General features: G+C 39.4%; 3 protein-coding genes and 1 long non-coding RNA gene across 10 annotated transcripts; 2 read left to right on the top strand and 2 right to left on the bottom strand.

Annotated features, from left to right (window-relative positions):
- The first annotated feature begins 9 nt into the window (after positions 1-9).
- riiad1 (regulatory subunit of type II PKA R-subunit domain containing 1) lies at positions 10-6,811 on the top strand. Its single transcript, XM_077598363.1, has 8 exons — positions 10-287; positions 808-884; positions 1,367-1,413; positions 1,526-1,927; positions 5,472-5,646; positions 5,838-5,915; positions 6,466-6,531; positions 6,612-6,811. Exons 1-4 carry the CDS (start codon positions 144-146, stop codon positions 1,594-1,596), a joined length of 339 nt encoding a protein of 112 aa, XP_077454489.1. The 5' UTR covers positions 10-143; the 3' UTR covers positions 1,597-1,927; positions 5,472-5,646; positions 5,838-5,915; positions 6,466-6,531; positions 6,612-6,811.
- A 245-nt stretch (positions 6,812-7,056) lies between these two features.
- LOC144072552 (uncharacterized) lies at positions 7,057-11,237 on the bottom strand. Of its 5 annotated transcripts, none has more exons than XR_013299831.1 (7): positions 10,180-11,237; positions 9,360-10,111; positions 8,416-8,613; positions 7,768-7,846; positions 7,390-7,670; positions 7,287-7,306; positions 7,057-7,119 (listed from the first exon to the last, which is right to left on the bottom strand). It is a non-coding gene; the product is annotated as an uncharacterized LOC144072552 (long non-coding RNA). The 5 variants fall into 5 exon arrangements; XR_013299828.1 differs by lacking the exon at positions 7,057-7,119 and having other exon boundaries at positions 7,226-7,306; positions 9,360-9,777; positions 10,017-10,111; positions 10,180-11,087; XR_013299830.1 differs by lacking the exon at positions 7,057-7,119 and having other exon boundaries at positions 7,226-7,306; positions 9,360-9,777; positions 10,017-10,107; positions 10,180-11,087.
- Positions 11,238-11,437: 200 nt separating this feature from the next.
- LOC144072548 (zinc finger protein 687a-like) lies at positions 11,438-22,669 on the bottom strand. 3 transcript variants are annotated; one of them, XM_077597625.1, is made up of 11 exons: positions 22,584-22,669; positions 20,121-21,725; positions 19,081-19,330; positions 18,683-18,849; positions 18,428-18,612; positions 16,204-16,380; positions 15,969-16,131; positions 15,674-15,886; positions 15,474-15,583; positions 14,658-14,751; positions 11,438-14,585 (listed from the first exon to the last, which is right to left on the bottom strand). In XM_077597625.1, the coding sequence occupies exons 2-11, from the start codon at positions 21,702-21,704 to the stop codon at positions 13,989-13,991; spliced, it is 3,540 nt and encodes a 1,179-aa protein (XP_077453751.1). In that variant the 5' UTR covers positions 21,705-21,725; positions 22,584-22,669; the 3' UTR covers positions 11,438-13,988. The 3 variants fall into 3 exon arrangements, with proteins under 3 accessions (XP_077453751.1, XP_077453753.1, XP_077453752.1); XM_077597627.1 differs by having other exon boundaries at positions 11,438-14,582; XM_077597626.1 differs by having other exon boundaries at positions 22,570-22,615.
- Positions 22,670-23,367: 698 nt separating this feature from the next.
- LOC144072551 (C-reactive protein-like) lies at positions 23,368-25,380 on the top strand. Its single transcript, XM_077597631.1, has 4 exons — positions 23,368-23,434; positions 23,576-23,633; positions 23,731-23,833; positions 24,484-25,380. Exons 2-4 carry the CDS (start codon positions 23,576-23,578, stop codon positions 24,989-24,991), a joined length of 669 nt encoding a protein of 222 aa, XP_077453757.1. The 5' UTR covers positions 23,368-23,434; the 3' UTR covers positions 24,992-25,380.
- The last annotated feature ends 2,540 nt before the right edge of the window (positions 25,381-27,920 follow it).

The following is a 27,920-nucleotide window of genomic DNA, read 5'->3' as shown; positions in this document are numbered from 1 at the left end:
TGTCCATCAAAGCATTTCATTTTTGATGTCATCGGTAGCATCGCGTAATATTGTGTTATATGAACTGATATTACGCCCTCTAGTGGACACAGCGTGTAACCTCAAGTAAACGTTTCCTCAGCAACCGTTGTTGTCAGCAGCTGATGATCGACGCTGACCCAGAATTGATAACAAAGCCCGATTTGGACCGACTTTCTGTAGAAAAAATGTCTTTACAAAGCGGTTCAAGTGATCTTGATGTCGGTGTTCTGAACGCCGAACAACGAGAGAAACTACGCCAGTTCAAAGTAAGACAAAACAAAGGCGGCCATTGCGACTTTGTTGTTTGTTTGTTTGCTTGTTTGGTCGTCAGTTTAGTATGTCTGTTAGTTTGTTAGCTTGCTAGTTTGTTTGCTAGTTTGTTTGCTAGTTTGTTTGCTAGTTTGTTTGCTAGTTTGTTTGCTAGTTTGTTTGCTAGTTTGTTTGCTAGTTTGTTTGCTAGTTTGTTTGCTAGTTCGTTTGCTAGTTCGTTTGCTAGTTCGTTTGCTAGTTCGTTTGCTAGTTCGTTTGCTAGTTCGTTTGCTAGTTCGTTTGCTAGTTCGTTTGCTAGTTCGTTTGCTAGTTCGTTTGCTAGTTCGTTTGCTAGTTCGTTTGCTAGTTCGTTTGCTAGTTCGTTTGCTAGTTCGTTTGCTAGTTCGTTTGCTAGTTCGTTTGCTAGTTCGTTTGCTAGTTCGTTGATAGTTTGTTTGTTTGTTTTTGGTTGGTTGGTTGGTTGCTTGTTTGTGTGTTTGTTTGCTTGTTTTTATTGTTTTTATTGATTTATTTCAGATCCAGACGAGAATTGACAATGAAAAGTACCTAATGGCGCACCCCGAGGTGGAGGTCATGGTTGAAGATTTCCTCAGGTCCAAAAGTTATTTCCTTTTCTCATTAACTGCCAGCCCAGGTCACAGATTATGTGTGGAAAATGACTTTTAAAACATATACTAAAGGCAACATTTAGTTCCGTTATTGCCACCAAGACAGCGAAAGAGATCATATAGGAGTTTTCTGAGCAAAACAATCAAAAACATTACAATTACCAAAGCAACAATTTATTTCAACTTGTCTTTATTTTCCCTTCTTTTCAATTCATTACATTTTATATTATTATTTAATGTTTTATTCAGAAGTATTTATATTTTTATTGTTATTTATTTAATGCAATTTCCAAAAATAAGCATGGTTTGTGCAAAAATAACCTTTAAATCTCCATTCATTTCAAATGACATTTGAAAACGGAACCCTGACATATGACTTAAAGTTACCTTGAACTATTTTAAAATAATAACGTATCTTCTCGTTGAACTATTTTAAAATAATAACGTATCTTGTGTTTGTTTTGTAGAGACGTGCTACTCAAACGGCCTACTCACATCCGTGCATTTGCTGCCGGTGAGCGCGCACACAAATGCTCAAAATGGACGGCTGTTCCGATCTATTAGACCAACCTTCCCGTCTGTTAATAGTTTATGCCGACCACTGAATGCATTGCATCCTCTTTCAGATCATTTCACCGATCCCAACCTTCACACGGTTATTAAAGCCAAAATGGAGACCATCAATACGGACCCATGAATGAGAAAGAGGACATTTTCTACAGCTTTTTGCACATTGGAGGAAGCATCTTTTGTTGTAATCAGCTTAATGAAGAAGAAATGACATTGTTATGTTCCAAAAGATGATCTATAACATGTACACTGTAGTGTCACTGTAGTCTTGAAACTGTTAGGGTTTGGTCTTATGTATTTCCCCCCTATCTGACCTATCCATGTGATTGGCCATTGAGTTCACCTGTCGTACTCAGCTGTCTATGATTGTCTCTGTGTGTTTGTCAGTTCCCTTTGGATCCTCTGCATTGTTATGCCTATGTCTCGTGATCCTCGTTCCCCAACGTCCTCTCAGTCAGGTTTGGTTTTATTATTTGATTCCAAAGTCTTAATTATTTTTTTAGAACCTTGCCACGTTTTACTGAAGTTTTGTTAGTGCGCTCTCTCTATTCCTTGTCCTTGCCTACTTCCCCACGTTTGGGTCCTTCTACGCTCCACGCTCCCATGCAAAATTGCAACAGTTTGTATGAGACAATGCTGCAACATAAACCCCACTGTTTCTGTACAAATTATTTGTTGTAAGTAATTGTAATTTTGTGGGCCTGGACATGCTTAAAACTCAATCAAACTGTACAAAACATGAATGAATGAATTTCAAAAACATTTTGGATTTACTACCCAATTCAAGTGCAATATTTAGGGGGGATTTGGCACACACACACACAAACACACACACCAATCATGGAATGCAATGTGAGGTTTAATTTAGACATGAAAAAAGTGACGATACCCCATGGGCAGCCAATGATACAAATTAACCTTCAGTTAAATATATATATAAATAAATAAGTATATATATATATATATATATATATATATATATATATATATATATATATATATATATATATATATATATATATATACATATATACACACATATATATATACATATACACACACACACATATATATATATATATATATATATATATATATATATATATATATATATATATATACACATATACATATATATACATACATATACATATATCAGTGGTGTGCCGTCAGGGCCTTCAAGGCCTTGTCTGCTGGCCTAAGAAATATCTGAATCATATATTATATTTTGTCCATCAATACTTATGAAATAATTCCAAATTGTCTGTTAGCTTATTTTCATTGCTTTCCCGCTGGTTGCACTGCTTCCAGAAGTGTTTTCATATTGAAGCATCTAACCAATCATATTTCAGCCATTATTTATTGCCAGTGTCGATAAGACTTGCTTTAACCAATCAGAATTCGAATTTGTGACACCAAGGCCTTCTCGCAGGGGTAGGGATACGTCATTGCCTTCTCGCAGGCGTAAACATTTTCCCTTAGTTGTTTCTATATATTTATAGTCAAGACCTTCCAATAATGACAAAGTAAAGTGTGGCCAATTCGTGGTGTGGAGGTTAACTCACCTGTCTGCCGTGTGGGCAGCCTGGGTTTGAATCCCGATTGGGAAACATTTTCCCTTAGTTGTTTCTATATATTTGTAGTCAACACCTTCCAATAATGACATAATATAGTTTGGCCAATTTGTGGTGTAGAGGTTTGTTCACCTGACTTCCATGTGGGAGGCTGGGGTTCAAGTCCTGCTGTTGTTTGACTGATCACTACACTATGTTGTTCAGTGAATGGAATAACTATTAAATTTAAATAAAGACTTAGTCATTTTTTTCAGCAAAACAATTATTCCGGTCAGCCTTCGGCTGTTGGCAGTTGAGAAACATTTTCCGTTAGTTGTTTCTATATATTTGTAGTCAAGACCTTCCAATAATGACAAACTGAAGTGTGGCCAATTTGTGGTGTAGAGGTTAACTCATCTGACTGCCATGTGGGAGGCTGGGGTTCAAATCCCAGTTGGGAAACATTTTCCCTTAGTTGTTTCTATATATTTGTAGTTAAGACCTTCCAATAATGACAAACTGAAGTGTGGCCAATTCGTGGTGTAGAGGTTCACTCACCTAACTGCCATTTGGGAGGCTGGGGTTCAAATCCGAGTTGGGAAACATTTTCCCTTAGTTGTTTCTATATATTTGTAGTCAAGACCTTCCAATAATGAAAAACTGAAGTGTGGCCAATTCGTGGTGTAGAGGTTCACTCACCTAACTGCCATTTGGGAGGCTGGGGTTCGAATCCCAGTTAGGAAACAGTTTCCCTTAGTTGTTTCTATATATTTGTAGTCAAGACCTTCCAATAATGACACAGTAAAGTGTGGCCAATTCGTGGTGTAGAGGTTTGTTAACCTGACTGCCATGTGGGAAGGCAGGGTTCGAATCCCGGTCGGGAAACATTTTCCCATAGTTGTTTCTATATATTTGAGGTCAAGACCTTCCAATAATGACAAGCTAAAGTGTGGCCAATTCGTGGCGCAGAGGTTTGTTCACCTGACTGCCATGTGGGCAGCTGGGGTTCGAATCCTGCTGTCATTTGACTGATAACTACACTATGTAGTTCAGTGAATGGAATGTCCTTTTTTTATTAAAATAAAGACTTAGTCATTTTTTTCAGCAAAACAATTTATTTCCGGTCAGCCTTTGGCTGACCGGAAGACAGTTGAGGGGGGGTTCCTGGTGACACCATACAGTCGTTGACTGGCGACACCGCGACGAGAACCCTCGCCTCCCACATGGCAGGCAAGTGACTGACCCACTACACCACGAGGCGGCCCGCCTATACATGGTCATTAGGTGCTTTTATTTAAGGAAAGACTGAATGGCTTAGTCTTTTTTAATGGCAAAATTGGTTCATCGTCCACCGAGATTTGAACCCTGCCTGCCCACACGGCAGTCAGGTGAACGAACCTCTACACCAGGGGTGTCAAACTCATTTGACATCGTGGGCCACATACGGCCTAGGGAGATGTCAAGTGGGCCGGACCATTAAAATTATACCATGCTCTGCTATAAATAACCCAAATATCATGTCTTTCCTTTGTTTTGGTGTAAAGAAGCACAAGAACATTAAGAAAATATTGAAATTGAATGAACTATCCTTTTTCAAAACATTTCATGAAACACCTCATATTTCCTTCGACAAATGTGCAATTGACTTTTATCATTCACAAATATGCATTGCAACTGATCCCACTGATTGTACAAAGGCACAACACTTTAATTGGTACTGAAAAATATAGTCATGCACTTTAAGATTAAATGAGACTTTTAAAGAAAGGAATTTTTAAACCACTTACACATACACATAAAATCTAAATGTAATCCCTGCGTGCACCTTACAAACTAAGGAGAGTGATTTTAAATGTGTGATGAAGAAAGTGTTCGCCTGTCCTGTAAATCTGTAAACTTCATACATGAAACATACATACACATACAATACATACAGAAAATTTATGGAGTTGCTGCTGTTTTCAGTCTGTCTCAGTGATGCGGCTTGTCTTCTACTCTGATGGAAAGAGTGCGCCCCTTAGCGGATAATCCATGGATTGCAGCGAATTAAAAATATGAATTCCATGTCTTTTATGCATTTTTTCCAATTTCATATTATCCTGCGGGCCTGATCGAACCTCCTTGGGGGCCGGTTCCGGCCCGCGGGCCTTATGTTTGACACCCCTGCTTTAGCCAAATGAATCCCAATTGAAAAAGCATATCCAAGTATGTAACCTTAGAAGTCAAAAACAAACACTGAAGTGCATGTCACCGCAATGTTCATAATGTGCAATATTGTATCTTAAAGTATTAAAGCCCAACCAAAAAGTATTTACAGTACGTTATTATGAAAACAATGTATTTGTTTTGAAGTATTAATGCCCAACCTAAAAGTATTTGCAGCCCCAGCCCCCTGACTAATGCACTCTATGATGAAAACGATCTCTTTTTTTGTGTCTATGTGTAATAGGCGTGGCCGAGGCGTGGCTGTGGTCGGAGTTCAAAAGACCCGCCGCCACGCCGCCATTTTTTAAAATGGCGGATGAGCCGGAGGCTGGGCGCGTTGGACTGCTGAGCTGCTCAGAATTGACGATTTCCCGAAGAAAGACCCGACAAACTTCTTCCAGGACAATGCAGCGCGTTCGGTACTTTGTCTTTTGGGGATTTCGTAGCCCCACTTCTCATTTCAAGAGTGCTTTTTGACGGCAACGTGCTTCATTGGCGTGATGTAGCCCCGACGTGGATGCAAACACAAATGTTTGCTAGCAAGTTGGCTACATTGCATCACCTATTGCTCTTAATGTTTAAAAAGAAACCCTTCCATTGTGTGTTTCAGTCCCTCAACGAGGACACACTGCTGGGAAACATCAAGAATGTGGCCATAACGGCCAAAAAGGAGCAGTTTGTCGGCGAAGTGAGTCTTTTTTTAATAGCTTCTAATTCCTCTACCCGTGTAATTGGATTGGATAACTTTATTCATCCCGTATTCGGGAAATTTTGTTGTCACAGTAATGTTTAGATATCAGCGACCAGTGTTCACGGCTTTCCTAAATTAGCTTGTTTAGCATCATGATACACCAATTTTGAATGAAGACACTTTAACTGGGTTGGCGTTGATTTTTTTAATAGCAAGATCTTGTGTGGGTAACTCACACTCACACTAGTGCCATCAAGTGGAGGTGTAAGGAATAAACAGTACACTTCTAGAATACGTATATACCTTTGCCCTTCCTTTCCTAGAAGAAGACTTCAGGGCTTGGACCTTTTGATTTTGACAAAACCTAAGCGAGACATTCATTTTTGACTCGTTTAAACAACCATTTTTTTCTCCGTCTAAACAACCATTTTTTTCTCCGTCTAAGAGTTTTGTGAGACGTATTTTATTTTTTTGATTGAATGGGAGTCATTTGTGCATCAAAATGGTTAAATAAGCAATGACATAATCATGCTGTGGTGTTTTGCAGAGGTTTAAAGCCACGGAGATGGTGGAAGCTGTCCAAATCTACAAGACCAAAGAAGTCGTGTATGACGTAAGACCTGTTTTTCAGGTTATTTGATTTATTATTTTCATGTCGTGTACTAAAAATACTCTCTTTTGCTTCTCTTCAAGGTCCACCCAAGTTTACCAAATCAACGCTAAAGAAAGGTGACTTTGGAGCGTGGCACAGCCTTTGACACCAACATCTTGAGGGCCCCTATCCAGTATGTTTTCCATATCTCCCACCACATCTGAAAAGAGAGATTGGTCCTTCTGATGTTGGTAAAACCTAACTTAGTGTTAGTTTTTTGGTCAAATCTTTTGACCTAACTGACACCCAGTCTATTTTTTTAATGTTGGACTTAGTCTATTGTGCTTTGACCCTCTTTTTTCTCCCCAGAATTCCATCCAGTGCCAAGAAGAGATTTCAATGGAAACACCCTCATCTTTAAATGCTGGAAAATCTGTGAACTTCTCAATTACCCCATTTTGTGGGAAAATAAAACCTTTAAAATATACTCATGTATTTTTCTTCATAGAACTAGCAAAGGAATGCAAGCAACATGACATTTTATAATTTTTATTCAAAGAAATTTGCACACTTAGGATCACATTGATTGGTGTAGCTGGTGTTCTCCACCTGTAGACAAAAGCAACATTTAGAATAAACACCAAAAAAGGGAAAAAAAAAAAAGACCATTGAGGGTCTTGGGTCTTTTTTCTCCAAGTGTTTTAACAAAGACAAATGACACTCAAATCTCTTTTATTGAAATTTCTGATTGAAAAAAAAAAAGAAATCCTCCTCACCTTAGGGATCGGGACATCACCTATAAAATAAGAGGGGGTTAGTAAATTGCAACTTTAGTCAATAAAATAATGTGAGATTGGAATTTGACTGGTGATACATTACAATATAACCCGGAAATAAGCTGCTTCCGGTAGCCAGCGCTATCGCATTTCGATCTTAATCCATATGAAATACATATGCGTCTGACGAAAGTGCGTGCTTTGTGTGTCTAAAATACAGAAATAGCACTCGTTACTGACACTGCGGCGTAAGAAACGATGCGCCAAATAGGCGTGAAAATACGGTATTAACCTCAGAGCAGAGTTCAGAGACGATGCATCATCTTCAAGTGGGCAACCTGGGAAGATCACCTGGTCCTCCAGGCTCTGGACATCACCATGGACCTGGTGCATGCAAAAAAATAGAGCAAAAGTTATCATATACAGAGACTGGAGATTCAACAGATGTGTTTAGGTGGGTTTTTTTGGTCATTAGTATTACCTTGGCCCAGTCTCCTCTCCCCTCAAGGGTGTGCATGGTTCTGGACACACGGGAACAGCTTCATCTTGATTTAACCAAGCTATTTGGGAAGTGCAAACAATTATTACAGGAAAGAGAAATCTTAAAGTAAATGATCAAGATAAAGAATGAAAATAAGTTAGTGAGTGCTCGGTGCTAATTTCCCCTTTCCAGACAAAGCGATTAAATATACAGACTGATGTTTAAAAACTAGGAGAAAGTCGGCTTAACCATTTTGGTATCAATGATTTTTGTTTAAAACAGAATTACAAATTGGAAAAGGGCGTTTAGCAATCGCAGTGAAAACTATCATTACATTCAACACACCTTCACCTGGCAAACTGACCGTTGATATCTCGGCTTTGTTTGATAAAATGAAGTCTTCCCCCACGACTCAATAATGGAGAGAATACGGACAAAATACTTTTGAAGTCAAATGTCGTGAGGCTAATGCTAAGCTAGCTAGTGACATGCCAAGGAGCCCATACTTCAAATGTCGACGGTGTGTTCGACCTGGCAATAAACTAACAGATTTGTTGGCGTTTTGGCTCAATTGATTACTAAAAGAATCTCCCGGTAGGGTGTTAAAAATGCACATAGGCCAGTAAATTGCTCTAGTCTAGGGCTTACCTCGTTTGGGTGCTAGTCGTTCGACCGACGGCATGGAAATGGCTGCGCTAGAGGGCGAGATGCTGCGCAGGTGCATAATTTAAGCACCTGCGTCACCAATGGGCGTAACCACGCCCATAGGAGGTGATTTGTCCTCCCGACTCAATGACCATGTTTGGAAGATGACGTACTATAGTCGCCATTTTTGTAGTCTTGATGCTGTAAAAGAGTGTGTTCGTTTTTTTTTTTAATATAAAAAGCCTTACTTTGCATGGTCATTTAAAAAAAATAAAGAGCCTTACTATACATGGTCATTTTTTAAAGAAAAAAAGCCTTACTATACATGGTCATTTTTTTACAAATTAAAAAGCCTTACAATATACTATGTCGTATTTTAAGAAAAAAAGCCTTACTATACTATGTCGTTTTTTTAAAAGAAAAAAAGCCTTACTATATACACTATGTCGTATTTTAAGAAAAAAAGCCTTACTATACTATGTCGTTTTTTTAAAAGAAAAAAAGCCTTACTATATACACTATGTCGTTTTTTTTAGGAAAAAAGCCTTACTATACTATGTCGTTTTTTAGGAAAAAAAGCCTTACTATACTATGTCGTTTTTTAGGAAAAAAAGCCTTACTATACTATGTCGTTTTTTAAGAAAAAAAGCCTTACTATACTATGTCGTTTTTTAAAGAAAAAAAGCCTTACTATATACCAGGGGTGTCAAACTCATTTCGCATCGTGGGCCACATACGGCCTAGGGAGATGTCAAGTGCGTCGGACCATTAAAATTATACCATGCTCTGCTATAAATAACCAAAATATCATGTCTTTCCTTTGTTTTGGTGTAAAGAAGCACAAGAACACTAGGAAAATATTGAAATTGAATGAACTATCCTTTTACAAAACATTTCATCAAACACCTCAAAGGTATTAACCTCCCACCATGAAAGGGACTATTTACCCCTAAATCAAGTGATGCTTCTTCAGGCTCTTCTTTACATTGTTTATTTCTCTCTGTGTGTCTTCGTCACACCGGGAGGCCGTGGGCTTCATCAACGACATCTGCTGCTCCCTCGAAGTCACTCGGCACTTTAAGAGATTGGCACTGTTTGGACCTGTCAAAAACTGGACTGAGGCGTCGGTTACAGAGCTGGGTAACCTGATCGGTAAGTCTGTGTGGGCAGAGCTGATATTTATTCATTTATTTTAACTCTTACAGGGCAGTCATTTAACTCAGTGATAACCCGAGGCGTCCAATCCATTGAACAAATGTTCATTCGCCCCTGCCAGTCAAAATGGCTAGGGAATCTACCGCTGTCCATGGTCCTTAAACAATGAAAATTCCCAGCCAGTCTTCTTTGTTTGAATAGAAGGGACGTCTATCATCATCACCCAAAAAAAAGAAAACATTTCATTTACAAGCCATTCATCCCCATGAGAGTTACCGGGGTGCTGGAGCTTATCCCCGCAAACAATTGCACCCTGAATTGGTTGCCAGCCAATCGCAGGAGTTAAAAAAACTACAAATTTAGAGTGTTACTTGGGGAAGAAATACAGAAATCCAAAATCTAACTGCTTGCATGATTTTCTTATCTAATTTTAACGCCTGGCAACTTACCATTTGGCACAAGTTGGCTTGGATGTAGGCGAGATGGCTTCTTTGGACCCATCCGTCTTCTCCATTTTTGTCCAAGAGCATCATCCCCCGTCTAGCTGGAGATAACATAGCGGTGAGTCACTCAGTGTCTTTCACCGGAATTTACAAGGAGGCGTAGGCTTACTTCTTTCCTACAACAGGTTCCCTCTACGGCTCAGCTGGAGGCTCTTGGCCCCGATAACGGAGGCACGGTAACTCCAAGTCAGCGTGCTCGTCTGACAGGCGCTCAACTGGCAGCCCTGGAGCAAGCCGAGATCAGGTCACGAAGCAGTCATCAAACGTTTACTGAGCAGTCAGATGAGAAGAAATACTTTTGCTCATGTAGTCAATCACACAACTGGGCAAACTGAAACCGTGAGGAAAACAAAAATATAAGTATACAAATAAAATCAATATAGTTGAAATAACGTAGATCAGTGCTGTCAAATTCTATTTTTGTCGGGCCAATAAATCGACAACTATCGTATTTTCTGGACTATAAGTCGCACATTCTTTCATAGTTTGGCTGGGCGGCGAGCCTAATATTTGAATAACATCGACAACCTGTTGTATTGTTGTTTAGATTAGGGTAGTTATCTGAAAAACTGTTATTTGCTAACAAACTAAATTGTTAACAGATGATCATTAGCCTGTTCTCCATTTTACTATTGGTACTTCAACACATTATTTCTTGGTTTCTTATAAAATAAAAATAATTGCCATCCTAAAAATGTGAGTTATACTCCAATGCGACATGTGCTTTTTTTGCCCTCTTCATTGTGTATACTTTACAGGTGCAAAATATATTGACATAATAGTTTTATATTTTTAATTTATGTCCTATTTCTGTATTTACATGTCTCATTAAAAAGGGGGAAGACAACAATAAAAGAGCCGTTGTGGGCCTCACAAAACCTGTTGCCCATTCCTTGTTGGACACCTGTGAATGAGAAATAGTATACATTTTAAAGTACGTGTGCATTTTTTTTTTTTTTAAAGCCACAAAAAAGCATTTTGGCTCTTTTTCCTCTTTGTTAAAACATTTGGGAAATGTAATCAGGGTTATACAACAATAATAGAATAAAGTGTTTAGCAAACAAACAAAAAAACCCTCACAAAACCAAAAATAATGAATCTGTGAAGAAAAACAGTGCCATACATATTGCTGTCAATTTAATAGTGAAAATTTACACCGTGTCTCTCGACGAGGAGTTCCTTCAGTGACTCCTGAGGGCGTGCGAGTGTTTGTGAAGCCCCTGGTGGTCCTCCTTGTCTGCTAAGTCCTGCTAAGACCACTGGAGAACAACTAAAAAACTGCAGGCAAGCGGGATGTGTGAACCATGGCTTTCAAATGTAGTTAAATGTTAAAGGGAAAAAAATAAAAATGACAAACGGATCGCGTGTCAATGTGCCACATTTTTATTTCTTTTTTCTCCATAAACATTCAAGCATGTTGATCGAAACCTTGCTCAAGCATTGATTGCTCACCTGAGACTGTAATCATAAGCACACACGGCTCACTATACTAATAATTGCCACAAACATAGCACTTTAGCGCGTGTGAAGCAAATATATAAAAATAAGCTTTGCTGACTGCCACTAAATTACAAGTTTTATACAGTAAAAAAAATGTTAGAGATGCAGCTATTTGAACACAAAAACACCCCATAGCAAAAGTTTGGAATATAATTGAAAAGAAATAAGCAACATAATTACTTGACAGTTTGAGATGTCACTGGTTTAACTGACCATTCAAAGTGGAACACACCAAACACTGATGCATCATGGGGAATCCAATTTGACTGAATTTGATGATTTCTTTCTGTTTTACCTTCAACTTAAGATAAACAAAAGGTAGTCTTTTCTAAATAGAGAAAGTGGAACTGCCAATGTACACTTTGAATATTCTTTTTTAGCTATTTTTGTTACGCCTGTACTGTGGAGTAAAAATACATTCACTTTTTTTAACATTTGTAACAATTAAAACATTTTGTATTGGTACAGTAAAACTTGATTGGTTTCCCAATGTTGCTAGATGTGGAAAAATGTTGGCATTTTGTTAAGGGAACATTTTGAGTGAACTGAGCACATAAATTCTAACAGGGTAGTTCCAAGCTACCATCTGGTGGCATCTATATGCAAGTGCCATTGATTTTAATTTTTTGTTTAATGATGCTTTTTTTTCACTCTAGCTCATGCATCTCATCTTTCACATAGAAACGAATGGAAATGCAATTAATCAGTTCCAGTCGCCCCATCAAAAAACCAAAAGGAAAAGTTTTTTTTTTTATACATCGTTCATGAGGAAAAATAACAATACACAATTCTGCAACTCGCAAAACATTGCTAATTGTTCACTACTCATTGTTGGCCACTTAAGTCTAAGGTCGGATGTTAATTTCTTTGGCTTTTTTGGTATCACAAGAAGCAGATTAAAAGACTAAAGAAGCTTGCACATAAACTGTTTTTCATTAACTTCTTTTTCTTCATTTTGCATTTGCTGGGCATGAAATGAAAATAAGGAATACATTACTCGAATGAAAAGTGAGGTTTAGGGTCTCAACAGACCTATATTTCCAGTTTCTGGATCTCACGCAGCACAAGAACCGTTTGTTAATGTTTTCAGCTAATTAATTTATAATAGGCTCTAGAAGTGTTTGATATGAGATAATATTCTGTAAGGGGTACATTTTTGGAATATACACTAAATTAGGGTTGTGTCATTTCCGTAGTAAAGCGATTAATGCCATGAACGGCGCTTGTTAGCCAATCTGAGCATGAACACTAGCATCAGGCAAATTTAGTCAAATATATATATATATATATATTTTTTTTTAAATCACATTGTTTTATTGGGGGCCAAAACCAGAAAGTATTTCTCTTTATTTATTTTAATTTCATTATGTTTTATTGACAATTTACTACTTTATAATTTCATCAAAATGTATCCATTGATTAAAGAAGTATATTAAAAAGGCTCAATTACAAAAAAATATGTTATTATATTGATGCCTGGCATCCACATGAACTATTTTGGTTATTTAAAAAAAAAAATCATCCCAAAATGATTTTAATGAATAATTACGTAGATATGCGTAACAGGCAACACTTGTTTACCAAATGTTAATGTTGTGGCCTACGTAACCCAAAATGAGACAGCCGAGTACGTTGATGCAACATTTTTGTGTATTGTGTTTGTTAATTAGCAAAAATAGTGACTTACCCTTTAAAGCACAGGTGTCAAACTGATTCCAGAGAGGGCCAAGTGGGTGCAGGTTTTACTCCCTACTGAAACAGCGCAGACAGTTAGGCCACCTATGCTTTAAAGCAGGGGTGGGCAAACTATTCCACCAAGGGCCGCAGTGGGTGCGGGTTTTCATTCCAACCCATATGAGCAAAACTTGCCGCCAATCTGGTATGTTAGATGTACAATCAGTGGGTTGCAGTCAGGTGCTTTTTGTTTCAGCAGAAACCTCATTGGTTAAACTGTCTGTATTGGATCGTTTGGAAGAAAAACCTACACCCACAACGGCCCTCGAGGAGAGGTTTGCCCACCCCTGCTTTAAAGGGTTTACGTTTATTTTGACATGAACGTTAGCCAGTCAAAATTGGAGGTTAGATCCATTGTATTTTACATCCTGAGTTCAACAAATTAAGGCTTAAAACAGGCTTAGGGCTTCTTTTCTTGTTTTAAGTTTACAACTTTTTGTGCAATATTTGGTTAAATTGCAAAGGCAAAACCTTAAACCTGAGGGATTTTTCTAAATAGTGTTTTTGAACGGCGGATGAGAAGAGGGATGTTTACTAAGCTGTCTACTTTTTTTAATTTTTTTAACAAAGCTAACTCCAATCAGATTTGCTGGAAAGATTTTCAAGTGCAACCACGGGCACCCGTGAGCTGAAACAAAACTTCTTAATATCATAATAAGGCACATTTTGATGTCTACTCACGCCCTAAGTTGGTTTTCCTGTATTTCTCGCATTGATGAAAGCCATGCCGTGAGTTCGGAAGTGCGTGTTCAGATCCGTGGCCTTGTCAAAATGTTTTCCGCACACTTTGCAGCTCAATGCGTCCTCCTCATCCTTTCCCTGAGTTTGAGAGGAGGGGGACACGGGACGGCCGAGAGAATTCTCATCGCTCTTGTTGTTGTTAACGGGGGACGTCGCAGGGCCTGCAGCTTGAGCCTGTTGTTGGTCTGTGACCACATCTCGAACTTTGTGTGTAATAAAGAGGTGGCGTGCCAGCGAGTTGCTCGAAGTGAAGCAGGCGCCGCATTGAGTACACTGCTGCCCCCCATCTTCTGCCGCCCCTCGATGGAGGCTTATGTGGGCCTGAAACGTGGGCCGGTCCTCCGTGGTGAAGCCGCAGGGAGCGCAGCGAAAGCCAGAATCGGGGGGAGAGTAAGGCGCGGGAGCGGAGGACGTTCGTAACTTTTTCGGGGGAGCCGAGTCTTCTTCCCGCTCCGTCTTGGCGGCCGCCCGCCGTCTGGGGCGAGCCAGGAAAGCGCCGTCTTGTTCCGAGGAGCTGTCGGCTTCGTCTGTGCCGAGCTGCTATGAATATTCAAAGGGTGATAGGTTGTCAACGTTTTGCATGTTGTGCTAAGAGAAGTGGCTTTAAGCTACCTCCTGGCTTGTGGTTTCTCTACCGTGTCGGAGCTGGACGTGTTTGTCCAACATTGCTCTGCTGCTGAACATTTTCTTGCTGCACGTACTGAACCTGAAAAGCAATGTTCACTGTTCAAATTTATGCGAGTGCGATCAACAACATTTCACGTCATCTCAGGTCATTCCAGAATCAGGATATTTGGGCTTCAAAATGTTAGATATTTTTCTCAGGAGTGGACGCTATTCATTAATTTACCTGTTACTGTTGAGCAAGACAAATTTACTTTTAAATTTAAGTATACAACATACAATAAGGTAGATTGAGAGATTCAATCAATGCTGACTATTTTAAGAATAGTTTATATATACATATATATATATATATGTATATATATATATATACACATATACATATCTATACATACATATACATACGTATATATTACACACATATACATATATATGTATATATACATAAATACATATATACAAATTAAACAAATGCAATCCCCCCCCCCCCCCCCCAATAATTTAAATTCCAATTAAATGGTTTTATTTGAGATTTCAATTTGTTTTTGGTTTGTGTGGCCTCTAGACCCATTTGGTATTTCCGAAAATATTTTCAAACATTTTTTTTCAATTATTTTTTAGATTTGGTCTCAGAAGTAAAATGACAGAGAAACTGCATGTTTTGGTACTATTTTTGTGGATTTTTTCCTAATTTAATCGACGGTTAGTAAAATTGCCTCCAATTCTGAAATGACAAAATGACTTTCCTTCTTACAAAAGTATGTGTGACTTGGTCACTGACTTAGGCAGAAGAGCGCCACTTACTGGCAGTGAAAGCGAGTCCCGGACTTGTGCTTGTCTCGGACGTGGCGTCTCAGACTAGATGCGGAGGAGAAGGAGCTCTCGCATTTGTTACAAGGGAAGTTCTTTAAGATCTGAATGGGCACAAATGACAATATGAAGAAAAAACATGCTGTATGACAGCTAGGAATCAACTACGAAATACAAAAATCAAGCTTTATGACCTTGCCATGTTGTTTTGCCATATGGCTGATGAACTCTTCCGGTACAGAGTAGCATTCGTTGCAGTGAACACATTTCCAACCTGCGCTGTCCACAGTTGCCTCGGCATTCACTTCCTCCGTGCCGTCTTCCCCATCTGAACTCTCCAACTTGCACGTGGACTGAGGACCCGAAGAGGCAACGCAGTCTAACTCTTGCTCGGATGACTTGTGGCTCTGAAGGATAAGACGGTAACAATATAGGAAGTGAGGTTCACGCCAGTGCCTAATAACTAGGGCGAAAGAAGCGTGTGCATACTTTGAAATGCTCCATTAGTACACTTCTCTGAGGAAACATCTTGGTGCACTCAGGACATTTATACACGGGAACCTTCTGATTTGTTAAATGTGTGTCAAAGTGGACATATAGCAAGGACTTGTGTGTGAAAACGGTATCGCACATCACACATTTAAAGATCAACCTGCGGGACATCGAAAAACTGCGTTAGAGCACGTTGCAGAATGAATGTGGAACCCGTCTCGGTGGAACGTACATGGCCTGGCTATCGGTTAACGAGGGGTGCCGTGCGCTTATGTGGTTTTGGGCATTTGGTGCCGATTTGAAAGCCATTGGACAGCTGGGGCACTTGTGGAAGGTATCGCAGTGGGCCTGTTGGATGTGAGACTTGACTGAGTTCAGCCCTCCAAACACCACCAGACATTTGGAGCATCTGCACAATGAACAAAAACAAGACTGCATAAAAAGAAAAAAGGTCAGACTGTGAAGACTAAACAGTAACAATAGAACCTAAGCTTGCTTAGCAGCTGGTGTTGAATGATCAACGATTGTAAATGATTCTGCATAGGTTAGGTTTTGAAATTGGGCGCCTTGTGACGTCACAGCGCCCTTTATCCAGCAAGTATCTGCCCTCTTTGTTCTTCCTCAATGCTCACTAATATTTGTAGCACGAAACAGAAAAATGCAAAAAGTTATCTGAAGGTTGCCACTAGCTTTAAACTAACAGTCTATAAAGTATAATTTATGCTAAACACTCATCCATCGTCCTGAAAAACCAATTATACCACAAAATAGGGCCATTGGCAACATGATTGAGGATAATTAAAGCTTCTCGGAGGGGCAGTTTACTGTCTCTCAGAAGCGTTTCCTCCAAGGTTAGGCAGAAAGGTGGAGGAGCAATATCAGAAAGATCCTTCCAAAGGAAAAATTACAAAAAGCTTGAAGTTATCATCTATGACCAGCCTGCAGTTCATTTCACTTAAGGAAAGCCCAATAATGTTGACAATTAAGGGCTATATTAGACAATAAGAATGGGCCAAAATTCCGATTTCTCGAGAAACATGTATCTTTGGTCCCCGGCAGACATTTGCAGATTGTTGTATAAAAAACAAAGGAATTCCTCACCGTAGTGAAAATGGCCTTGTCCCAGTTATTATTTTTTAGATTTGTTAAAATCATGGAATTTTTTTTCTTAAAATAGTACTTTATATCATCTTAAACTTTTGACACCTATGTTTTATTTCAAATGTATCATTGCATTTAGTTTGTAGTACTGTTACATTTTTTATAATGTCCCGGCTCTTTGGTTTGTATAAAAGCACCACTTAATTATAGTCTGCATATTTCCACATTGTAGTGAGGGATATCTACAGGGAACTCATTGTCAGCCTGTAAAAATTCCATAAATGAGGCACACTGGACAAGAAGCCGCACAGGTCAAAGCGGTGATAAAATGTAGCAGATTAAGAGATGCCAACCTCCGTCGAACCCATTTCAGGAGTACCCTTGTCCCATTTCCGGAGTTTTATGTTTTCATCGGATGCGATTCGTGCTAAATCAATAAAAATGTATTTTTAAAAAACTTTAAAAAAAAAATAAAAGCAAACTGTTATTATCATGTTTTTACATTAATTGAACTATTGAGTTTTTGCAAACTATTGAAAAAGTACAGCATCATGAAAATAAATATATCTTTGTGTTTGGGCCCAACTATGTGCGTTTTACAGTCAATAATTCCATGCCACGCTGAAGTCGCACTTGCATGCTGTGCAATGTGAATATGTCGGTCCTTTTGGAGATGGCTTCAACATGGATATATCATCGAATACTAACCAATAAACTTCTGCGAGTGTCCGAGTTTATTCTTAGAAGTTTCATCCAAATTGCCATCCAAATTGCCATCCATTTTGCGATTATCCCGAGCAGGCATATTGAAGACTTACCACTGCTGTGTACTCCTACTTCCTATAGAACAACCCCAAAAATGATAGGATTTGTTTCAAAAAAAAAGACTGGTGGTTTAGTCAGCCTTAATAATACTTACTTCCCTTAAAAAGGAAAATGTTAAAGTGATCAAGGCTACCTATGCAATCGATTGCCATGCTGAAGTAGCACAAGGCGAATCATTCGTCAGAACTTGTAACTCGAATGATTCACAATGCACTCGTGTTACCGAATACATCCGGTTTAAAATGAAGTTGAATGAAATGCCTAATTGAGATGGAGGAAGCCGTAGCGATGGTGTGACTTTCCAGGCATTTAAATTGGAAATGTGGTACTTCTCGGAAATGGTTACTTAAAAAAACATTTAAGTGACAATTCTTGGGATTTCCCGAATTAAGCGAGGTTGTCAGGAGTCTCGGAGTCCGCGTTACTTGTCCCGGAGTAAACTCCGGAAACTCCAGAGAAGTTGGCAGCTCTGCAGCTTATAGTCCAAAAATTATAGTATCGGAATGAGCAAACCAGGGCAGATAACATACCTGTAGCCAATGCGCCTCGAAAAGTGCAAACAAGCATGATCCAGATGTGCTTGAAAGACCGGCCGCTTTGCTGTGCCGCCACACTCGGGGCAGACACACGGGGAGCTGCCTTGATGGATACGCTGATGAGCTGCCGAACTGCAAGCGTTGGGTAGGAGCATCGGAGGGGAGCATTCGTTACATGGCTGGAGAGACAAACAGACAACAAAGTTAAACCTTGTGCGTAACAAAATGGAGATTACCCGATCGACTCACTGTGATTTCTGCTTGTTTGATTTCTTGGAAATGTTGGATCACTTCCGTTTTGCTGCTGAACTGAACCTGACATTCTGGACATTTATTTCCGACGTGCTGCACGGCTTCTAATTTCATGCGAGGGGATGCTTGATGCTGTCCTTTGGTTTGGAGGGTGGCGGCCTGCCCTAAAATATGACAGTAGGGTCATTTGACCACTTAATTCATACACAATGACCTCCAATATATTGGTTAACCTGAACTTTACAATCTATTAAAACCTAGGAAAATAACGGCAAGTGAATTCATTGTTTAACTTTCATTACTTTCAGCAACGTGCAGCCGTTCTTAATGGAATGGTATTCTCTGAACATTGATGAGGTCCGATATTGTGGTTTCGGAAATTGTTGGTCACTGACCTGTGGGTTCATTTTGGCTTATCATCTGCTCCAAGGACACAGGTTTCATGACAAGGTGCGAGCACTGCATGATCAGGCCTCGCTCCTTGTGCTCCCGGGCGTGCAACAGCAGGCTGCACTTGTTGTAGAAAGCCAGTCGCTTGGCGCAGTGGTTGCACGTCACCTCGATGCGCAGCGAACGCCGGTCGTAGTGACGGGCCAGACTTTGCTCCAGGGCAAAAGCGTCGCCGCACTCCAGACAACGATAACCCTGCAAAAAAAGATCAAATCAGAAACATCATGTACAGAACCCATTTTGTATCCATCACAAATGCGGACTAATAATTACCTACTTAAAGTAGGCCAAACCTGAGTTGTTTGCTTTTCAGAAACAAACAAAAACGGGTTAGGGTTAGTTATTTGTTGGCAAATGCTAATCTATTTGGCTTGATAATGTTCCAAAAATAATAAATTGAATATATTAGTAGCACTATTACAAAAATACCTTGATTTATGTGTTTCAACTATTTTTTTGAGCATTCCTTCAAAAAGAGTGCAATGTTGATGGTTTGCAAGTGGTTTATTACAGTCCGGCTAAGGTAAATTATCACACTAACCACTTATAACAAATAAAATTAAATATAGTGTGGACTAAAATACTTTTTTTTTGCACCCGACAGCATTATATTAATATACAATGATTGCCGTCTTTGTATACTAACTACCAGTTAAAAAGAAAACAACAAAAACCAAGTCTGAAGATTATTTTTTTTTTAAGCGGACCATATTCATAAACGCTTAGATCCTCTGACCCTGATATATATTTTTTTCCTCTGGCTGTGTAATCAAACAGAGAACTAAAAATGTTACATTACCCAACGTACGCAGTAACATATGTTAATATTTTACACATGTTGGGGCACTATTTCAATTTTTGGGGTTTTGAGGCTGATTAATTACATTATTTTTGGCTGTAGGTTCTGAGTTAGCCAGTGTGGTCGTAGTTCATTTTGAACTTGTTATGCTATTAGTCATGAGGTAGTAGAGATGGTCAGATTTACCTGGGCGGGCAAAGGAAGGCCCCACTCAGCAGGAGGTGGGGAGCTCAAGTCGGGTTTATAGCTAGGCAGCAGGTTCTTATTGGTGAGAATCTTATTGAAACTTTCCACCAGGTTGGTTTGGCTCTTGGATATGATGGCCCCGCTGCTGTTGACTATGGAGGCGGGTCGGCTATTTCCCTGCGGAGAACTCTGGAGAGTCTTTTGACCCAAGCAGCGCAGGTTGACGCCGCCGCTTGCCGTAGTTGAGGCTGTCATGGAAGGAAGAGTTGTGCTTTTGACAACACTGCCAACTGTGGGGGAGGCTTTGCGTTTGATGGCCACTGGGCGTTTTTCTTTGACCGTCATTTCTGAAAGCCCTGCAAGAGACTTTTGAGAACCCCCTTTCTTGGATCTTGGATTATGAGACTGTGGGGCAGATTTGATGGAATCCACGCTTTTAGAATTGCCTTTTGGAGCACCTTTAAGTGTCGTCTTGTTAAAGCTCCGAGAGGGCACCTTGATTTTAACTTTGAGAGGCAACAATTCAGAAGGAGCACTCTCAGTAGACACATTGTCAGAAGGTGACGTTTCAATTACCGTTTGACCATCTCCTGTAGTCTTTTCACTAGGACTTGGCTTGTCATCTTGTCTTGGCTCGTTGTCTGTCGTCTCCTTTTCTGATTCAGGGTTCGCCTTGGTAATTGCAAGTCCCATCTCACTGGGCGGCGGACTCTCAGGCGAGTCCCTGTCGTCGATCACATGCTCTGGGTATTTCTCCTTTTGCACTGGGGCCAGGTGACAGTTCTGTGGAACAGGTGGCTGAGGAGCAGAAAACGAAACACGTTTCCCCTCCAGTTCAGTCAACATTTCAAGAGATGCGTTGCTCGAAGAATTCGGACTACCGCACGGGGTGGTCTCAGGGGAGACGGACAAATCGGGTTGATGTCTGACACTGGGTTGCAACTTTGGAGGCGACGGCATGATGAATTCTGGGCTTTCGTGGATTACCAGCGGGCTTCCCAAGTCTGGTTCTGAGTCGTCCTCATCCAAGTGCACGGTATTGTTTTTGCAAACCCCACCGTTGTGCGATAAAGGGGAAGATGGTGCCTGAGGGACTAGGTGTGCTTCTTCCTTCAGAGGTGAGGTAGACTGCGGGGAGGAAGGATTGGATAACTGAGTAGACTCCATTGGCGCAACAGGCTTCAAACTGTTTACATTCTCTTCATCATCAGTGTTCAACCTCAGCGGTGATTGTTTCTGCCATGGTGTTGCACTAGATCCTTGCTGGTCACTCCCATCAGACCTATTGAAACCATTAGGAATCTGGGCAGTGGGGGTGGTGCTTTCAATCTGTGCGTCAAAACTAGTGTTTGTTAGGCTGTGTTTTTCACCATCGTCATTTTCACAGGGTCGCAGAGTGTTCATCACTATGACACTGACAGCAGGAGGGTCAGTGTGCGAGGTGGGCAAGACTGGGGGGGATGAACTTTTTCTTTCATTAGTAGACATCCCATCCTCTTCTGGACTCGACTGGATGGCATCAATGTCAGGAATATCAAACGCTGCCAGCAAATCGTCAAAGTCTGGGGTCTTCACGTCCCCCATCGCCCGTGCGCAGCTTAAAATCTGTCATGACACGACAAGAACAGAACAGGGCATTAGTAGAGGGGCTTTGCTACATCCGTGCATATTGTTGGATGTCAAATATATCCTCCTAATTGTGTATACCAAGTTACAAACTACAAATCACTTCCTCATTACCTTTCAAATTCCAACGGGTAAATTTCTCTGGGGAAATCCGCACAAACATTGTGGGCTTTTGGCTTTCATGATTTGCACTAAAACACCATAGCTACCTCACATGCTGGTTAACTACTTTAGTCACTTTTTGATCTCACTTCATTTTTATTGTATGTCGATCTTTTTATGACTACTCATTTAAGTGTGCACTTTATTGGTGAAGCTTTAAATCTCATTGCACTTGTATAATTACGATAAAGGGATTTAATTCAAATCTTCAAACACGATGCTGAAGAATGTTATCATGGGCCATTTTACATTTCACTTCATTCAACACATACAGTTTAGTCCAATTGAGTTGTAGTAAATTGGAATCCAACTGCCCTCAGTGTACATAAACTTTTGAAAGATCTGTAAAAATAAATGAGACTATAAAACATGCCCGTGTTAATTCATCAAAGAAAATCCATTATATTTCAGGCTGAAATGTATGTTTTTGAAGTTTATGCTTCATTTGACTGGGCCGAGTACATATGATTTCAACAAATGGATCCTAGCTCTCTATTTAGCACGTCATGGCTAGCTGGCTATGCTAGCGTCAACCGGATAAAAGTTTATTTTAAAGGTGCCTTAGTAATAAGACACAATACTTAAGCGTACCTCCGCTGGCGATTTCTATATCATAGATGTACTCGTTAAAAATCCAATTTACCTAAGCTTGTATACGTACTTGATGTTACCTACCAGCGAGCTTAGTTGAATCCTGATTCAACTCGCGGTCGCGCAAATAATACGTCACCGTTTGCGCGACTGTAGTTTCGGAATGTACGTGCTGTACTTTGCTCAAGTTTACTTTTAAATGCATATGTTAGATCGTGTGAAACCGTGTTTTCTGACATTTCATAGATTATTTTACTTAATAATCAAAGATGTATTATTATTAGTATTAGTATTATTGTTGTTGTTGTTGTTGTGCTTAAGAAATGTTCTCATTTTTGTATTATGAACTCTATTCTTGGTAAATTGCTTTTTCACTGTAGAAAGTCACAACAATCAGAGTAGTCTATCTTTTTATGTTGGTTATGTCAGAAATTTACAATAATACACAGTAATATACAAAGTGCAAATTCTCTGTGAATTGAAGTTGTAATGGTCAATGTGTTCAAATACGGAGTGTTGCCACATTAACAGCAACAAATAAAACTCACCCTTTACCCATCAAGCTACTAGTTCTACACGTTACATATAATCCATATCATTTTGGCCTATATAAGATGACATTGACCTTTTGACAATAAGTTGTCATTCCATTTGCTGTAGTAAACTGAGAAATTGCACAAATTGTGTCTCTTGTCGATTTACATATTACGTATGAACACTAGAAGGTTCAATAATACAAAGTGTTTTGTTGACCACGGCTCTTAATGTGGCAACCACCCAGCTTCTTTAAAGTTGCACAATTAAAAAAAAATCCCACTTTTGTTAACTCAAAAGTTCAAGAGTACAAAGTCTAACGACAAAAACAAACATGTCATACATAAATACCAACAAAAGGTGGCTCATTTATCTCCTCAAAGCTGCACAGTGAAGACAAGGTAAGACATGCTCCTCCACCAGGGAGCTCATGTTTTCTCATTTTCAATGACAATATTCCTATTTGGTCACCATATGTGGAAATATTGAGCACATTTCTTGCAAATGTGTAGGACAGTGATGCAACACTAACTTCCTTACAGATGGAGAAATTCTTGGTTGTCATGGTAATGCTTGCATCATGTCACGCAGAAACCCAAGGTAGGAAGGTTTTGAGAGAAAGTGAGCTTCAAACAAACCTTACAAAAAAAACTCCTTTATAATGCCTGTATTGATCCTCACTGATGTTTCTGTGCAGATCTTTCTGGCAAAGTCTTTGTGTTCCCAAAGGAGACCAACACAGATCATGTGAAACTGATCACATCCAAAACATCCTTTAATGCCTTGACAGTTTGTCTCAGGTAACCAGGGTTCTGACTCTAAACATAATTTACATTTAACGCTTTAATGCACAAATAATGAATTATATGATTTTTTAAAAATCCCCCCATCTGATATCCATTTGCAGTATATTAGTGTTGCCTGCACATCTTTTGCAATTAGCACTAACAGAAAATCCATAATTAATTTGACATAAAACGAATTAATTGAGGAGCAGCCTCACTGCTCTCAGATCAAAAGTTCAGGCCCCCAATTCCGGCATTCCAGTGTGGTCTTTGTATGTTCTCCTCATCGGTTTTCTCCGGATACATTCCTCCCACATCTGAAAATCATGCATGGTTGGCTGGTTGAACACTGTAAATCTGGGGCCTCCAAACCAGTCCTCAATCACAGGTGGGTTCTGGCCTTCCTGGCTGGAATTTGCCTGCTCTTCCCGGGCTTGCGTGAGTTTTCTCCAGGTACTCCAGTTTCTTCCCACATGCAAAAAAAAACCTGCACATTAGGCCGGTTGAACCCTCTAAATTGCTGCAACACATTCTGTCACCTGGCCTGACAGTCAATACATAATACATTGAGCTAGTGTTAACGTTTGAACCGAAGTCCACTGTCCCTGAAAGGCTTGAAAAAAAAAAAAAGTACTTAGTTCCCACCATCTTATCTCTATCCTCAGATTCTTCACAGACCTTACCAGGAACTACGGCCTCTTCTCTTTGGCCACGTCACGCTTTAGCAATGACTTCGTGCTCTTCAAGACCAACACGGGCGACGTAATCAGTATGTACGCTCGAGACGGTGGCACAGAGTTCCTGTCTCTATCTTTTCCTCCCAACTCCTGGCACTCCATGTGCTCCACATGGGAATCTGAAAACGGCATCGCCCAGCTGTGGGTGGACGGCCGGCCCACTGTCAAGAGGTTTATCCACTCGGGGCAGCCCATCAGCGGCGAGACCATCACCATCCTGGGGCAGGAGCAGGACAATTACGGGGGAGGTTTCGACGCCACTCAGTCCTTCGTCGGTATGATCTCTCGAGTGCACGCGTGGGACTACGTCCTCTCGCCCCCTGAGATCCACCACTATATGAAAAACTTATTCGTCACCCCAGGGAATGTGTTCAACTGGAAAGCCCTTGAGTTTAAAATCACTGGCAACATTTTAGTGGATGAAGAAGTCATGTAGATGCATCCAATCAGATGTTCTAAAACAACAGGGGTTTGCAAACATTTCGAGAAATTAGGGCTCCTAACAGATGGGAAGTTTTCACCTCTGTTCAGACATAGGCTTTATCATCATCGAATCATCAAAAAAGCCTATTGTAAATCATGGCGACTGAAGAAAAAGTTTGCCTCGCAGATGTTAGTAAATAACGATAAGATTGAGGAAACAACTTATACTACTTACATGAAATATTCAACAAAAATACAATAAGAAATCAAGGTTTTCTGTTTTAGAGCTATTTTGAAAAGTCAAATTTTTAAATGAGACAGCTTCTTTGTTCAAGAAAAATCCATTTTGTAATTTTTTTAAATGATTTAACAGCTTTAAAAAAATACATTATTGCTACTAGACATTTGTTGTTGTCTTTTTTGGGGTAATTCGGAGTGATATATTTGGACTGTTCTTCCGGAATTTTAGGATGAACGATTTTCTAATGGTATATTTCACTTATTAAGAGGAAAGATTCGGGAATGTTGCATCAACAATTCTTGCAGGTTCCTTGCTTATTTGGCCATCTTACATGAAATTGAGGCATAACGATGATTTAAAAACCGGCGTTTAATCCTTTGAATGCATGAAAATGTCACCACCACATAACGGAAACATGGTAGGAGGAACAGGCAGCACATATTGAATGAGAAGGCATTTCAGTGACTTCTATGTACATTATACACATCATTTTTGTACACACACACACTTTGTAGAAATATAGTCATTGAAGCATATAAGACAACCAGCATTATTGGCTCATGTGAAACATTCATGTAGAAAAAAAAAGACAAGAGAATAACAACCTAGATCTGTTATGGAGAGAATATAATTTGATTTATCACAATCAGAAATATATTTTAAAAAAACGAAGTTGTCACAATATCCCTCTTCATACAGATTAGATAAAGAGTTTGAGAAATCCTTCTGGACAGTACAATCACACAGCTTCTTTCATTTCAAGCCAAGTCTTTAAATAAATATACTTCTCTATATAATGAGGAGTGGCAGATTGTGGTTCATGTTGCATTCACGCCTAAAATGTAAAATGTAGTGTCACCACATGAAAGCACCAGATTACACTTGTGCAGCGGTGTCAAAGAGTGAGATTGCATCCAGCTATTATTACACAGCACTGCCCGTCAAAATACAACGCACCAAAAAGTAAACCTAGGAGCTAAATCTAAGAGATTCTAATCATAATAACATTTCTCCGCAAACTTTTAAAAGGACATTTATCATTTCAGATTCAACACCACAAATACCTTGACTAGACCAAAGATATTAAAAGACGCATCTACACGCCACCACTAAATTATGCCACAGGAATGTAGTGATGACTAACTCCAGTCGCTAAACTAATTTGGGGTGGGGGAAACATTATACATCAGATATAGCTCATCAAACATGGAACTATTTAGCCAAAAAAATAAAGAGCAAAAATCCAGTTTCAAATATATATATTCTTGAACACAGGTCAAACCGGTGTTATTACCACATCTGCAAAAGTCAACTAGGGTCTGCTTCATTCCTTTCTTTGGTGCACTGACTGGCTTAGAAAACACACGTGACATGAATAAAATCTGCTTTTTCTGTCTTTCCATATTCATTCTTTTGTCTCCTGCATTGGCCATGTTGCAAAATTACAGTAGCGATGACGTCTTGCTTAAGTCAGTTGGTATATAGTAACTGCATGAAAAATTTCTCACTAGTGTATGCAATGGCGGGGTGGGGAGGGGGATTGTTATCCCCGATCACATTAACGTACAGCAACGACACAAACACAAAACATTTAAGTGAAAAGTTTTTTTTTTGCCTTAAAAAAAAGCTATACATAAGCTAATAATAATAAGATTGGTCCAGGAGTGTATTCAAACAGGTTATCATTTCTGTAACCAGCAGAAATGATCAACAACAGAAAACTAAATTTGGTCTGTTGTTGGAGTGTGGATGAAATTAAAGAAATTGATTCCCAACCAAGGTGGCGCAATAGCAAATTAGCATGTTAATAATAATTTATTTTACTTTACTTTTATTCAAACAGACCCTCACCAGATTTTTGTGGTATTCCTTAAAGGGAAAAATAATAGTCAATTGACATGTGAAAGATGGTTGCTAAAATTATTGGATAGTGAATTTCACACAAAAACGCTTGCTATCACATCATTTTGTGATGTCAGTTATACCCTTGAAAGGTGACCTTGCATTATTATTATTTATTTTTTTAATGATTCATACAATAAAAAAAACTTGATGTAATTTTATCAGGTTTGCAGAACAAATTTACACTGAAATGACCAGCATCTTGTTTTCGCCTATTTTAGTTGGTGCTTTTCCTTGTCTCTGTAAACAGGTGGATTTTTATGAATATCTGGTTTGAATAGATAATATTTCACTTTAAACTCTTTGCTCTAATTGGCTGTAAGCAGGTGGGCGTGAGGAAGCACAAAAAAATTAGCTTTGTGGCAGCGTTTTTTTTTGTTTTAAACAAATGCGATTGCAATCAAATCATACTTCAACCAGAAAACACTTTTTTGGGGGGCGGGGGGTTATCTTATGCATGCATGAAAGAGGGGAAATTGGGAATTTGACAAGGTCCCCTTTAAGACACCAGCAAGGCATACTGGTATTTTAACGAGACTTGAATTCCCTTAACAAGGCCATTTTTAACATGTTTTCACTATTCACAGTAAGAAAAGCAGGTGGTTACTGTTTAAATACATTCCACATAATTAAATTATCATTGCAGATGACATCTATTAACTTGTGCATCATTCAAGATAATTATTTCAGGATTTTTTGTGACATTTTCATTTGCTGAATTGCTTTCAAATTCTGAAAATAACTACAGCTCAAATTTTGGCGAACAATGCGTGTGGCAAAATATGGCCTCTTGAGAATT

This window comes from Stigmatopora argus, chromosome 4 (genome assembly GCF_051989625.1).
Source record: "Stigmatopora argus isolate UIUO_Sarg chromosome 4, RoL_Sarg_1.0, whole genome shotgun sequence".
Classification (NCBI taxonomy): Eukaryota; Metazoa; Chordata; class Actinopteri; order Syngnathiformes; family Syngnathidae; genus Stigmatopora; species Stigmatopora argus.
Note: the sequence above shows the minus strand (reverse complement) of the source record. Positions and strands in the feature narration are given on the sequence as shown.

Coding starts and splice junctions, on each gene's coding strand:
- riiad1 (XM_077598363.1), top strand. CDS start 144: ATGATCGACGCTGACCCAGAATTGATAACAAAGCCCGATTTGGACCGA. Junction 288..807: donor AGAAACTACGCCAGTTCAAA/GTAAGACAAAAC, acceptor GATTTATTTCAG/ATCCAGACGAGAATTGACAA. Junction 1,414..1,525: donor CATCCGTGCATTTGCTGCCG/GTGAGCGCGCAC, acceptor ATCCTCTTTCAG/ATCATTTCACCGATCCCAAC.
- LOC144072551 (XM_077597631.1), top strand. CDS start 23,576: ATGGAGAAATTCTTGGTTGTCATGGTAATGCTTGCATCATGTCACGCA. Junction 23,634..23,730: donor ATGTCACGCAGAAACCCAAG/GTAGGAAGGTTT, acceptor GTTTCTGTGCAG/ATCTTTCTGGCAAAGTCTTT. Junction 23,834..24,483: donor GCCTTGACAGTTTGTCTCAG/GTAACCAGGGTT, acceptor CTCTATCCTCAG/ATTCTTCACAGACCTTACCA.
- LOC144072548 (XM_077597625.1), bottom strand. CDS start 21,704: ATGGGGGACGTGAAGACCCCAGACTTTGACGATTTGCTGGCAGCGTTT. Junction 16,381..18,427: donor TCGAGGCGCATTGGCTACAG/GTATGTTATCTG, acceptor TTCATTGTGCAG/ATGCTCCAAATGTCTGGTGG. Junction 16,132..16,203: donor TTAACCGATAGCCAGGCCAT/GTACGTTCCACC, acceptor GATGTCCCGCAG/GTTGATCTTTAAATGTGTGA.